This window comes from Micromys minutus (genome assembly GCF_963924665.1).
Source record: "Micromys minutus genome assembly, chromosome: 3".
Classification (NCBI taxonomy): Eukaryota; Metazoa; Chordata; class Mammalia; order Rodentia; family Muridae; genus Micromys; species Micromys minutus.
The window spans coordinates 89,240,078-89,255,032 of record NC_137972.1 but is presented as its reverse complement, the minus strand read 5'-3'; the positions used below and the strand labels follow the sequence as shown (position 1 = coordinate 89,255,032).

Sequence of the window (14,955 nt, the reverse complement as noted above, 5' to 3'; positions counted from 1 at the left end):
AGATAAGAAAATTAGTTAAGTGCTAGGGGGATGGCTCAGTGAGTAAAGCACTTGTTTGAATCCCCAGAACCCATGTGAAAAAGCCAGATGTGCAGAGTCTGTGCAGGGAAATGTGCCCAGGAGAATGCCTAGCTCATGGCCATGGGCCAGCAAATCTGCTAGACACAATGGAAATCCATAGCAACCCTGCTTCAAAGTGGAAGACAAGGGTCCACATGTGATAAAGTCCTTAGCCTTTACAACTCTCTCCCTCTCTCTCTCTCTCTCTCTCTCTCTCTCTCTCTCTCTCTCTCTCTCTCTCACTCACTCACACACACACACACACACACACACACACACACACCCATAGGATACACGAGTACTCTGCCCTCTTCCCTTTACATGTACACCACACACACAATGCCCACCTACTGTGCACAAGGAGTCCTTAGCCCTTTATATGTATACCACACACATACACACCCACCTAGAATGCACAAGGGCTCGGGTTCCATCCCCAACAATTTCTCAGAAGGGGAAAAATTATTTTAAGTGGCAGCAGGAATATGAAGAATTTACTGAAATAGTCCAGTGTAATGACTCTCAGTATAATGACACACATCTGTGATCCTTACACTGTATTTGACAAAGACTGCAAGATTAAGTTCAAAGCCAACCTGAACAAAGCAAGACTCTGTTTAAAAAAAAAAGAAAGAAAGAAAGAAAAGAAGGAAGGAAGGAAGGAAGGAAGGAAGGAAGGAAGAAAGAAAGAAAGAAAGAAAGAAAGAATTTACTGAAAAAACAATTTTGGTTGTTTGCTATGGCCCCTGTAGGCTCATATAATTGAATGCTTAGTCACCGGGTAGTGGAACTGTTTGGAAGGATTAGGAGGTGTGGCCTTGTTGAAGGAGCTGTGCCACATACTTGCAAGCACATGCAATGATACAATTGCCTATTATGTAAATGTTAAGTGTGTATAACTGGGGTTACTCTATAAACTTGTTCAGTAGTTTACCTTATATTTTTTCCACCTCTGTGTGTGTGTGAGTGTGTGTGTGTGTGTGTGTGTGTATGTGTGTGTGTGTGCGCGTGAGCGTGCTGAGAGCTCAGCACCATGGGTCCCTACTGCCATACCCTCTATCATGATAATAAACTAACCCTGTAAGCCAGCTCCAGTTAAATGCTTCCTTTTTCAAGAGCTGTCTTGGCCATGGTGTCTCTTCATAGCAACAGAGCAATGACTAAGACAATTAATTATATGCTTCAATAGAAATATTTTCTTTGTTGTTGTCGAGACAGGGTCTCATGTAGTCCAGACTGCCTTCAAACTGGCTACGTGGCTAAGGATGACCTTGAACTTCTGATCCTCTTGCCTCCCCTGGTGCTGGGATGACTGACAGGTGTGTCTCCTTACCAACACTCCTGGTTTATGAGGTGCTGGGAATCGAAGCCAAGGCTTCATGCATACTAAACAAGCACTTCCCAGCTCATCCGCATCAGTAGACTCCCTTCTGACAGAGAGAGACAGGTGCCGCACACTTGCATTCCCAGTACGGTCGTCTGTGGAAAACTTCACTAGCTCCACTAATTATAAAAATGGCTTTCATTCAACTACTCATGAAAATACAAAACTCGAGGAGGACATATTTTTCCAACCCATAAATCATGTCACACAATTATAAAAGTAAAGCCAGCACAACGCCTTGAAAAAAGAAAAAAAAAGAGCTTAGGAATTACCCAATTACTAGAGTGCCTCATTAGGTGATCGATAAGCAACGCGACATGAATTCTAAAACAGGGATAGAGCACTTGCTGTTTAAAAAACAAAAAAACAGACCGCTAACAATCAAAAGAACAGATCGATAAGAAAACCTGTACCATAAAACAGAATTAACTAAAATACTAAAAGTTTGTAATTTTTACAGCTGATAATAATCTGGCTAATGAGACACAAACTCACTATAACTGCTAATTATAAAATGTCATTCACAAAAATAAAAACATCATAAAACAACAGCAAGAGGAAAAATAACCCCAGAGATGCAAGTTTATTGCTTTAATGCTCTGATAGAAAATAGATTTTATGCCAACTGCAATCAAGTAGCAGAAAGCAGAACTGGAAAGTGTCACTAAGGTCATGGCTAGTAACATGTCACTATGTCTCAGATGATTTTTATTTCTTGTCTTATGTAGCCCAGGCCATGAACTCCTAATCCCCCTGCCTACAGCTCCCAAGAGCATAGAGTACAGCAATACCATACCAGGACGCCCGACATGGCCTTAGACTTGATTTGAAATGAGGCTCACTCGGTCAGGCTTCGTCAATTTTAAGAAGCTCAATGCACTTACTCACTTCTTCCCAGTGCTCAGTAGCTGAGGCAGGAGGACTGTTGTGAGTTGGAGGCCAGCTTGAACTACAGTTGGCAGCCGGCCTGGGCTTTACAGTGAGACTCTGTCTCTGGACAAACAATAAACAATTTAACAAATACATCACAGAATACATCTCACTAGATAGGCAACTTGGAAGAACTCCCTCAGGGATGATTAGAAATGTCACCGAAGATACACAGCAGCTTACTGACATAAATCTCACACACAGAGACATTCTGGTAAATTTTCAGAATGCTTATGCTAAAGGACAAACTACTAGAAGAGAAAAAAACATTTCCTACAAAAAAAAAAAAATCTACTGAGCTAGGTGTGGTGACCCACCCTTTTAATCCCAGCAGTGAGGAGACAGGCAGGGAGATCTCTGTGAGGCTAACCTGGTCTACATAAAGTGCCAGGACAGCCAGGGTTACAGAGACTCCGGCTATAAATAAATAAATAAATAAATAAATAAATAAATAAATAAATAAATAAATCTGGCAGATGCTTAACAATGAATACCCCAGAACAGTCAAATTTCTTCAAAGTTCTAAGAGAAAAATATTTTCAACCCAAAATTCTATTAAGAACCAAACTAACAATATTACATGGTGATAAAGACATTTTAAGGAATGCAGAGGCTTAGAACATTTACCATGGACACATTTCCTGGGAAAACATTTAGATAAGGACGTGGTTCGGCAAAGTGAGACACAATGGGAGCTTAAGGGCGTTGTCCACATGGGGTACACTGAAGAGTCAGCAAGTGCACACACAGGAGACACGCACCTCCCTACGCTTTTGTTAAGGTAGCTATTCTCTGTGCATGAGAGTATGTATATGTATATGTTTCTCTTAATGCATTTATTCTCTGTGTGGGAGCGTTTTTTTGCTTCCATGTATTGTCTGTGCACCACGTGCGCCTGGTGCCCAAGGAGCCACAAGAGGGCATCGAATCCCCTGGACTGGAGTTACAAATAGTTATGCACAGCCCTGTGGGTCCTGGGACTATAACCCAGGTCCTCTGCAAGAGCAGCCAGTGCCTATACCTCTGAGCCATCTCTCTGGCCTGGGAATATAGTCTTAAAAGTAGATATGGCGTCAGGTGTGGTGGTATGGGCCTGTAATCCCAGCATTTGGGAGGCAGAGAGCAAGCTGATCTCTGTAAATTGTAATGAAAGCCTGTCTCCGGTTCAATAAATTAAAAGGCGACAAGGCAGCTGAAAGAGAAATGAAGTGACAGAGACAAACGGGGAAAATATGCAACTCCAGCTCCTCAGAGCGAGGGACCCAGAAGCCACAACTACAAGCTAAGCCTGGAAGCCCTGCTAACAGCAAGAGAAGCCCACAGGTCTCTCAAGCCTGAAGTCAGCATAAGGACTGTCTGACAGCCACTCCTCCGGGAAGGCAGGACTAAAGAACATATTGCAGAACGCCACAGCCGTAACAAACAATGAGACTGGAGTAGCAGTGCTCTCTGAACAAAAGACAGCCCAGAAGCCGGCAGTCACTCTGGCTTCTAGCAGATCTGGAGAGAGAATGAGCAAAGCTCTGGCTGGGATCTACTGGGGGTTTGGGAGACGAGAGGACAACTAGAGACTGGGGTACAGCTAGACGGCTGAATGCTTTGATGTAAGTGCAATCTTCAGCCAAGGGGGGCTGGCGATGGAGGAACGCTGGCCTGGACAGAGCCTGGGCTGGATCCTCATCGTAAACCAGGTGAGGTCGCACAGACCTGAAATACCATAATTGGAAGGAACAAGTAGGTGGCTCAGAAGTTAGCCATCATCCTCAGCTACAGAGTCAGAGGTGAGACAGGAGAGACAGAAGTAGCACCCAAGACCCTGTACCACCCTCACCCACAAAACAGGCAACAAAGAGTAAGAGAATGAAGTTCTGTCCCAAACTATTCCTAAACGTAGTGAGGGGAAGAACCCATTCCACAGAGCAAGATTGCCCACACCAAAACCAAGTTTTACACACCAACAAAGAAAGAAAAGCTATAGCCCAGTTCCTCTCAATAAAATACCTGCAAACCCCTGGGAAAGCAGAGGGCAGGTAAGGCTAGAAGCTTGATCCCCACCAGTGCGAACTAAAGAATTAAAATGCCTTCAAACCAAATTCATCAAAATATTAAGGAGATCACACACCAAGATCCAGTCAGCATCATTTCAAAATAAAACACAGCACATAAATCAAATCAAGGACAAAAATTAAACAACCATCTCAGCACACACAGAAAAAGCCTCTCAGGGCCCCCACATGACTTCTCAATAAAAAGCCTGAAAAAGCCAGGCGATGGTGGCGCACGCCTTTAATCCCAGCACTCAGGAGGCAGAGGCAGGTGTATCTCTGAGTTCGAGGCCAGCCTGGTCTACAGAGCAGGTTCCAGACAGCCAGAGCTTCACAGAGAAACAATGTCTCAAAACAAACAAACAAACAGGAAGCCTAAAGGAATTTGAGACAGCTGGACGCCACCAAGACATGACAAAGTTGAGAAAGGACAGACACACAGTCAAACGTACAACAAACTCCCCCATGCTTTTTCAGTACAGTGTTCGTGTTCTCTAGCAGAAGTTATTCAACAGTAAGAAAAAAAGGGGCACAAGTCGAAGAAAAGACCAGATTATCCCTCTTTGCAAATAATGATGTCTATACTTTCTCCACTGCACAGTGCAGCCAAGGCTTGCACCAGCTATTTTGACACTCTGTCTCAAAACAAAATATTAAATGATTGAATTACCTGGTAATAAACCCAACCTAGGGGTGCAATGAAAACAGTGAAGGCAGAAACTGGAGAGTTGGCAGCAGACATAGCTCAGCAGAAGGAGGGCCGCCCCGGGGTTCACCAGGTCCAGAGCTCCATCCTCAGCACCACAAAAACCCAGAGCTGCCTTTCACACCCGTGATACCAGAATGATCAGAAGCCCGACGGCATCCTCAGCTCCATTGCAAGTGTGAGGTCAGCCTGAACACGGAAACCACTAAGTGTACGATCTATAGTAATTCTCTGTATCTAAATAAAACTTAGTGCTTTTTCTAGCAAAAGTTTAGTTTCCTATATAAAAATAGGACTAAAATGGCAAATATTAGCTGGATGTGGTAACTCTGACCCATATTTGGAGCATTTAAGTGGCTTGAAGCAAAAAACTCATGAATATACACAAGTTGATGCTCACAAAAAAAAAAAAAAAAAAAGTAAAGAATTGCCCAGTTGTTTTAGAGAGAGAAAAGCATCCTTCATTGAAAAACCTCACAATGAAATATAAATTTCCTCAAATCTACACCCCACAAAGAAACTATTGAAAAATAAACAGAAACAAAACTACTACCCTGATGGTTTGCCAAAGCCAACTTTCACATTTTTTATTTCAATATGTCAATTATCTTTTAAAAGTAAGATATAATCTAAACAAGTGTGACTTGGGATTGGAGCTCAGAGGTAGAGCACCTCCCCAGTACGCACAAGGTCTTGGGTTCACTACCTAACACATGCACACACAAATATTATAAATATATAAATCTTATTAGTATATATAAATGATGTTTCTATATAAACATAGTGAGAAGAAGAAAGACAAATACTACCCAAAAACTTAACCTACAATGAAATTTAGAAGATGAAGAAAGGGAGTTTCTCCAGACAGCGCAAGAGATCTTAAAGGTATTTGCCACCAAGCCTGAGGGTCCATGGAATTATAAGGTAGAAAGAAAGAGGACTCTTGAAAGGTGTGCTCCACCTAGGCATGTTCATTCTCACACACACACACACACACACACACACACACACACACACAGAGTTTTAAAAAGAGAAAGGCTAGAGAGTTGACTCCAACGCTGGGAGCCCTGGTTGCTATTCGAGAGACCCTAGGATCAATTCCCAGCACCCACATGGCAGCTCACAACCAAACTCCAGCTCCAGGGGATCCTACAGCCTCTTTTGCCCCTGAAGGCACTGGGCTTGCATGTGGCACACAAATACCCATATACACAAAATAAAAGTTAAGTTAAAACAAACTTTAAAGAGAAAGAAAAACTTCATGGTAACAGAGCATTTCCCTTCCATCAGGAAAACACACAGGAAAAGCATCTCACTTACTAGCATGCTTATCGGCAAGCATTATAAGCGTGTTGGAGATGTCCCGTCTTCTGTAAAAGCAGACCACTTTTGCTTCCACATTGCCGCTTGCAGTCTAAGAAACAAGAAGAATACATGTCATATGCGACTGAAGTCTCAAAGGGTAAGTGTGCTTAAAGGCTGGGTGTGGTGGCACTGACGGAAATCCCAGCACTTGGGAAGCTATGGAGGAAGGGTTCTCAAAGTTAGAGGCCAGTCTGATATACAGGGTCCCACACCAGCCAGGACTACAGAGCAAGACATTGTTTCCAAAAAACAACGGCAGAACACAGACAGACAGAGAGAAGAGCTCCCCTAATCTCTGTGTGTAGATGAGACAGGGTTTCATGTAACCCAGGCTGGCCTTGAACTCACTACCCTCTTCTGTCCACTTTCCTTGGGCACGCACAGCCATACCCAACAGACTGATCCCTCCAATATTCAAGTCACCAATAATTTGTCAATGACGTTGAGAGCTACCTCCTCAAACCCATCCGCAGACAGCAAAGATTAAATATGACATCACCAGCCCCAGCTTCAGGGGCTGTAGCCGGCCTGCAGGACAGACCTAGGAAAACACCGTCTGCACAGTCATAGTTTACCTTCACATAGGAAAATACCCAAAACTTAAGTTCCCAACCCTGGAGCGGTTCCGTCTTCTGACTAGTCTAGAGTACAATCAGCACTCTGCTTGGCTTAATTTACTGCAGCTGAGGCCCAGGCTCGTCTACCCTCTATAAATTCTGCAGCTTTCAAGTGGGTCAGCCATTCACTGGCGCGTTCTTCATAAAAAAACACAGATTACAATAGAGTGCTACTGTAATGTCCAATTTCTAACAAACATGGCATACGTTTCAGAATAGGTCTGGACTCACGGATATGTTCAAATATAAAGAACATGTACCATAATAAATTTGTCCCTTTTACTAATATCGTCCGCAATATTTTAGGGAGAAATGGCACCGTAGAGATAGTGCCCCTTCAAATTGAAATTATATTAAATTCCTACCCAAATGCCAATATATTTCATAATGTTGTGATCAAACTCATCCTCCAGAAGCAATGAGCCAGCAATCTGCTAAATGAACAGGCTGATATTTCCATGTAAATAAAATCTAGGGCTCCACTCTAAGCTTTTCTCATCTCTGTCTTATTAGTGTGCTTTCCTAACAGCAAGCCTCTACAAAGATGATTAAATTCTCAGATAAACCTGCTGCAGGGATAAAGACGTTGCTCAGACTATTTCTTCTTTTACTTTGTTTTTTAAACTTCTTTTTTTTTTTGGTTGTTGCTTTAAGATCTCACTACATAACACAGGCCAGCTCAGAACTGGTAATCCTCCTGTCTCGGCTTTCCTAGTGCTAGAAGAGGTGTGCAGCATCACACCTGGACATAAAAATAAGTGGACAGGGCTGGGCACGATGGTGCTTGCCTTTAGTCCCTGTATTCTCCAGACAGAGGCAGGGGGATCTCTTGAGTTCAAGGCCAGCCTAGTCTACTGAGGGAGTTTCACAACAGCCAGGGCTACACAGAGAAACATGTCAGGGGGAGGAGAGGGGCTCTGGGGCTGAAGGTTAAAAGCACACTTCCAAAAGACTCTAGTTCGATTCCCAGCACACACGGCAGCTCAGAACGGTCTGTAACTCCAGTTCCAGGGGATTTAATACTCATATAAAAGACATACATGCAGGCAAAAATATAATAATAATAATAATAATGATAATGATAATAATAATAATAATAACCTCAGGACTAAAGGGTGTGGCTTGGGGACAAGTGTACTCTTAGCTTGTGCAGAGCCTGAATTGCCCAATAGTGCTATATTGTTCTTCCCTCAAGACTACAGTGCCATTGTTCCTCAGGACCACAGTACACCACAGTTCTTCCCTTCCATAAAGGACTCACAGACCATTTCTCTGAAGCTCTGCTATTCTAATGACGCACCGAGCAGTGACGGGTCTTTTCTGAAGTGAGGGTCTATCGAAGTGAGTGGAGGGCTGAGGGTGTGTGAATGCTCAGTCAAGTGAGCTCAGGGACTCTGCTAGGTCACAGAGACAGAAAACCAAGCATCAAAGATGGGCCTGGACTGTACAGTGAGCCTTTGTCTCAAAACAAAAACAAAAGGGGGGGGCTGTAAACAGGGCTCGGTATTATAGCACTGGCCTAGCATGTCCAAGGCTCTGGGCTCAATTTCCAATACTCCAAAGAAGGAGAGGTGGGATCAAAGGGAAAACTTCCTAATATCCATGCCTATTGCCAAGAGCTTCTTCCCAAGCGACCGGGAGGACCCTGATTAAGATTCCATGAAATGGCTCATTATAACCCCAAAGCTATACTCTCAGCACTCAACTGGCAGAGGCATGAGGATTACCCCAGGTTTAAGACCAGTCCTGTCTGCATTGCAAGCTTCAGGCCAACAGGGTTACACACACATGCAAGGGCCTGGCCTCAGTACTGAGTACTGAGTAGTATGGTGGTAGGTGGGAAGAGAGAAATGAAGCTAAAGATATAGCTCAACACCACAGCACAGTCAGGCACGTCAAAGCCCTACTATATTCCAACATTTAAGAAATCAGGAGTTCAAGACCCACTTTTGCCTCATAGTGAGTTCAAGGTCAGCCTGAACTATGGGTGGCCCAGCTTCAGAAAACAAAAAGACTTTGAGGTCAGCATGAACCACCAAGAAAATGCAAGACCAATATGAAAAACATAGCAAGACTTGTCCCAGGGCCAGGTGTGGTAACGCACACCTTTAATACTAAGCACTCGAGAAGCAGAGGCAAAAGATTTCTGTGCTTTTGAGGACAACCTGGTCTACAGAGGGAGTTCCAGGCCAGTTGGGACTACATAGTGAAATAAAATAAACTGTGTAGGTTCAACCTTTGTTTTCTCGGTGGGGGTGTGTGTGTGTGTGTGTGTGTGTGTGTGTGTGTGTGTGTGTACAAAGAGATCAGAGATCTCTTTCCTTTTATACTTTTTTTCCCTTCTGTGTACACGGCTTTGGAAATAGGAAGCAAAGGCTGTACCACATGGCCACATGGCCTTGAGTTAAATATTTGAAGGTGATAAATGAAATGAGGAAAGCAAGCAGGGGACATTTTTGGTTTTTTGAGAAGAGCTCTCTGTGAGCTGATGAATATACTTCCCACACCGAAGCCTCCACCTCCTCAGTACAGATTACGGGTGTGCAACACCACACCTAGGTGTTTCTGTGCTGGGCGCTGAACCCAGAGCTCTGTGGCTGCACAGCTGAACTGTATTTGGCAATTTTCAGACACTGGACAAGTGAAAGTGAGGTAAAGCACGTATTTAAAAGATGAAGACATTAGCCACAGTCTCACAAATAAAATTACTGACATGCTGAATTCCAAATGTCTACGCACAGGACAGTGCTCTGTAAACATGTGATCTGGGATCCAAATGTGTTGCCTCTTTTCAGTTAGGGGGAAGACAAAACCCAGGACCTTGAACAGTTTTCTTAAGTCTGGAACTTATAAATTCAAAATTGAAACCTCTTGATGAACATAGTTCAGTGCCGGACATCTGTGTGCCTCTTTTACTGTATGTGCTTCAGGGTTGTAACCCCTGCATTCAGGAAGCACAGGCAAGAGCTCCTCAGTTACCTGCCTCCAGCTGCAGGTCTCCTATGAAAGGACTGCTAGCCACCCTAGTTCTCTCTCCCCCTTTCCGTCCCTCTCTACACCCACTTCTTGGCCTGTCTGCCTGCCTCTACCCCCTCCAGGCCCCTCCCCTTATACCAGGTTTGTTGTGTGGTGTGGTTTCTCATGGGGTACCCTGGCATGGGCCCTTCAGATACCCCTCTCCTACCCCCCGGGGGGGGGAGGGGCTTATTATATTTCATAACAGAAACCCTGTCTCAGAACCAGAACCAAAACATCAGAAATGTCTGTTTTACTTTCCCCTAACCTGTACTCAGAGAAAGTGATGGTAATCTTTTGGAGGAAGCTCATGGAGAAAAACACATATACATATGTACTACGTTGCGTTTATTTTCACTTCCGGCTTTTTCTAAACCAGTGTGTACCGGTTTCTGTTAGTTTCAGTCAATAGCACATTTTAAGTGTTTTAGGATAAGTGGTTGGCGCGTAGTTAAAAACAACAAGTAAGCAATTGTTAAACTAATGATCCTCTAAACTGTCTCCTGTGTATGCTAATGCATAATATTACTATTCATCAAGTCCTTCGGTTCATTAGTTTGCTTGTTTGGTTTGGAAATTTTGGAGATGAGATTGCTCTGTGTAACTCTGGCTGTCCTGGATCTCTTGTAGAACAGGCTGGCCTCAGAAATCCACCTGCCTCTGCCTCCGTAGTGCGAGAATTAAAGGCACTTGTGAGCTCTGGCCAGCTCATTTTCTTCTTCCATTTCTTCTCCTTTCATTTTTGAGAGGTGTGTTCTGACTCTCCCTAGGCTGGAACTCTCCAAGGAGGTTAGCAAGGTTGGCTGCTGAGCCCCAGGGCAAGGATTATAACTGTGAGCCACCGAACCGGTTTTTCTTTCACATTCTGGGAATTGAACTCAAGTCCTCACTCTTGCTTGGGAAGAGCTTGACTGAGCCATCTCCCAGCCTCTAATTTTGTCTTCTAAGTCAGTCATACAACCCAGGTCAGACTCAAACTAAGTATAATGCTCCTGTGTCAGTCTCCCAGGTGCTAGTATCATGCTGACTCATTTTACAGCATTGTGTGTTGGGGGAGGGGAGGCTGAGACAAGGCCCAGGCTGTGGCTCAGGCTGACTCTAGCCTGATTATAAACACAAACCACCACACCCAGCTAGATTCTTCCTTCCAAGGCTAGAGAAGGAATAAATTAATCCACTAACAGATGTGAAACACAGCGCTTGGGAGGCTGAGGCAGGAGGACTGAGATTTTGAAGTCAGTGAAAGCAAACAAACAAATACACAGTGTGGTCCCTAAATCTGAACAGGAATCAAGTTCCACAACTAGCCTGCTGATCTTTCTGCTCAAAGCAATGTGAAGAAACTTGCAATCTTTTATTCAGTAACATTAGACAAAAAAATCTTAATAAAAAGTCAACAAATATTCAGACGCCTGCAGAACTCTGTAATCAGTCTGGAACTGAAAGTAAAAAAAAAAAAAATCACCTCTTAGGCCCTTTCCCCAGTAACCCTTAAAGAGACAGCACTTTAGTGTTCAGCCCAGCTCACCTTGTTGAGTTCCTCTATCCTTCTGATTAGGTATGGGTTGCTGGAGGAATTCTCAAAGTAAACGTAATCTGCAAACAAAAAGTTACAGGTCTTTTCAACAAAAAGTTCACATTTGCCAGCTCACAACCGTGATCTTTTTTTTTTTTTTTTTTTTTTTTGGTTTTGTTTTTGAGGAGGTCACATTAGGTAGCCCTGGATGTCTTAGAGAGCTTGCCTTGTTAACCAGACTGGCCTCAAACTCAGGGAGATTTTCCTGCCTCTGTCCAGGACTCTCCAGTTGGGAGATTAAAGGTGTGTAACAATCTCTTGGACTACAACTCTCTACACCAGGGGATTCACTTTAGGAAGTAGGTAATCCACTGTAAGGCAACTTTCATAAGCTGTTCCAAGTCTATTACTTTCTTAAAATTCCCACTTCTGACTAAGTAGCCCGAGCCCATCTAGAACTCAACACCCCTCTGCCTCACGCTCTCAAGTGTGGAGATTAGCGGCATGTACCACGAACCACATCCTGCTTAAGTCTCTTTTGCTTTTAGAAATAGCAGCCCAAGCTGGCTATGTAACTGAGACTGCCCCCAACTCTTACAGGCTTAATTTATTATCATGTGCCACAGTGGCCACCCTTGAATTAATTCTTTAGTTAAAAAAATAAGCAAGACCTGGTATAACTGGGTGGAATGGGAAACAAAGGCAGGATCACACAGCAGAGGCCAGCCTGGAGCTGCTACATAGTGAGATTTCGCCTCAAAAAACAACAAAAAGCACAAGCCTTAATCCCAGCACCTTGGGGGGCAGAGGCAAGCAGATCTCTGTGAGGCAGGCCTGGTCTAGGAGTGAGTTCTAGGGCAGCTAGGCCTAAATAGAAGCCCTGCCTCAAAAAACAAACCCACAACAGGATAACCAGACCACTTTCATCGGAGATCACTAATGTCCCCTCCCAGAGCACCTCATCCTTCCAATCCAACCAGTCCTGAACGTTTCTTACATAAAATTGTTGACCTAAGACAAATTAGGAGAAAAAGAAAGGCATACCAGCCTAAATTCATTTCAAACATCAACTTAAAGAGAAAGAAAAATCGGCGGGCAGAGTGTGTAAGGGAAAACCAGGTAATAAACTTTTCCTTACTCTACCTGGGATGGTGAGGAATATTGCTGGGTGTTGGGATATTTTTTTTTTTAACCCTTGTATTATATTTGGTTAAACTCCATTTAGACTCTTCTTCTAAAGAAAATCATGGCAAGTTTTCAACCAAACGTACAGGATTTTTGCACGTGTGGCTTTTCCTCCAGAGTCGCTGGGAACTTCCCACTATGTGTTTACCTGAGACTAGACTGCACAGTCACCGGCTACCTCGCGGCTCTCCCAGCTCTCTGCTGCTAAGTGGCCTCATTTAGCCAGGCCGTTCCCCACCACCATCCATCAGGAGCTCAGCTAATGAGCAAAGACGGAAGAGCAAGTCTCACTCACAAACACGCCACTTATCTGAATTATTATTTTACCAGGAAGGAGGGAGGGAGGGCGTCGTGAGCAGGGAAAGTTTGTTTGACCTTATTTCTCTCTTCTGCAGAAGACTGGGAAGACAGACAGCAGAGCCAACGTCCAGGCTGAGCTCGACTCCCCACCTGGGGCTGCGGCTCCCTGGCCCCACACACGGCCCCACTCTTGGGGGTGGGGGGTGGGGGGGGACTGAACGAGAAACCGAAGGGAATGGGGGTGAAGCAGCGACGGTGCAGGGCCCAGGCTCTGCCAACAGGCCTGTCAAGCTGTGCCCCCATTTAGACCACCATCGCCCCCAGCCCACATTAGCACAGAAGCAGAAGCGGGGGGGTGGGTGGGGGGGTGCTCCTGCCCCCCGGTGCCCAAAAGCCACGCGAGAGGGAGGCCACTCAGCTAGGGGGCTCGCAGAGGCCCTATCCCTTTAGGGCGTCCGTAAAGGGGGGTGTTCGATGCGTATCCCCAGAAGAGGCCTGGCCCTGAGACGCCGGGCACGAGCGGTGGGGGAGGGGAGTGGGGGTGGGGAGCCCCCCCGCGCCCCGCCCGCGGCGCCCTCAGCCCGGGCTCCCGGGCTGCTGGCAGTAAGCGTGCGCCGCCCGGACCCCCGCTCCCACCGCCCGCTCCCCGACGGGCCGGGAAGGGCCGAGCCTTCCTACCTCCGACCCGGTACATGTTGGCCGCCATGTCCGCCCGCCCGCCCGCGGAGCCCGAGCCGAGCCCCGCCCGCCGCCGCCGCCTCAGCCTAGACCGCCGCCGCCGCCGCCGCTGCCGCCTCGCCACGGGGGAGGGGGAGGGACGGGGAGGGGACACCAAGGGAGGGGGCTGTGCCCGCCCCCAGCGCCGGCAGCGCAACGCCGAGCGGGCCCGGGAGGCCGGAGCGCGGCGGGGACGGGGCGACGGGCTGCGGGGAGCCGAAGACCCCCTGGGGCCACCCGCACTAGCCTCGAGTAGCACACCAGGGTCAGGGGCTGTAGAAGAACCGGGGTGGGGACAGAGGTTCAGCTACTGGGAGCGTCTCCCCTGCCCGTGTCACCTGTCCACCTTGGGACAGGTTCTCCTTTCCTGCTTCTGTCCCCAGGGACACCTCAAGCATGTGTGACCTCAAGCACACGAACGCCCTTCTGGGTACAACTCCCCGATACAGCCAATGCAGGCGACAGACGTTTGCTTGAGTCCCTCCCTCGTGGTGAGAGGGTATTTGGTGGCTTTAGAGCCTGCAGGCCCTGGGACCCAGAAGACCGACCCCCTAGGTGCTTGCAGCTTGGTCAGTCTGAGACCCAGCTACGAAAAGAGCTAGAAGCTGGCTTTCTCATCCCAACCACATCGGCAGGTCTATCGTGGTTGTGCCAAAACTGAGCTGAACAAAACCAACTCCCCCACATCCTCTGGCCCTGCCTTTAAATAGGCTCTGTGTGCAGTGCGTGCTTTAACCAGGAGAGACCTTCAGCACCCTTCGGCAGAGGGCTTCCTTTGCCGGTAGAAGAACAAGGTTTCCACAATCTGCCGTTAGCCCCCATCAAAAGGAAGTGGTCGTGTCTAACAGTTTGGGGTTACTATGAGCTAACTAGTTTTATGTCAAAAACCATGCCCCCAACCGTTTTGGTTTGTTTTGTTTTTGCATTAATGAGGATTGAAGCCAGGTCTTTGCACAGGCTAGTCACTCAACTATAGTACCAACGTTTCATGTTTGTTGGTTTGTTTTTAAATTTTTAGTATATTTATGTATCCATCCACCCATCCATCATGGGGAGGGCATGAGTATCATGATGTATATGTGTAGGTCTAACACATGACTCAGTCAGGCCCGACT

The 14,955-nt window shown here is 46.0% G+C and overlaps 1 protein-coding gene across 7 annotated transcripts in view; it reads right to left on the bottom strand.

Annotated features, from left to right (window-relative positions):
- The window catches only part of MTA3 (metastasis associated 1 family member 3), a 106,200-nt gene extending 92,347 nt beyond the window's left edge, over positions 1–13,853 (bottom strand). For 6 of the 7 annotated variants that reach the window (XM_080914480.1, XM_080914483.1, XM_080914481.1 and 3 more), the window contains exons 1-3: positions 13,802–13,853; positions 11,651–11,718; positions 6,446–6,539 (exon numbers count right to left, since the gene is read on the bottom strand). In XM_080914480.1, the coding sequence (XP_080770606.1) occupies positions 6,446–6,539; positions 11,651–11,718; positions 13,802–13,829 (190 nt within the window). In that variant the 5' untranslated portion in view covers positions 13,830–13,853. Of the gene's footprint in view, positions 1–6,445; positions 6,540–11,650; positions 11,719–12,971; positions 13,047–13,801 lie in introns of those variants that run through there. The other variant, XM_080914484.1, reaches the window with a different exon arrangement.
- Between the last annotated feature and the right edge of the window lie 1,102 nt (positions 13,854–14,955).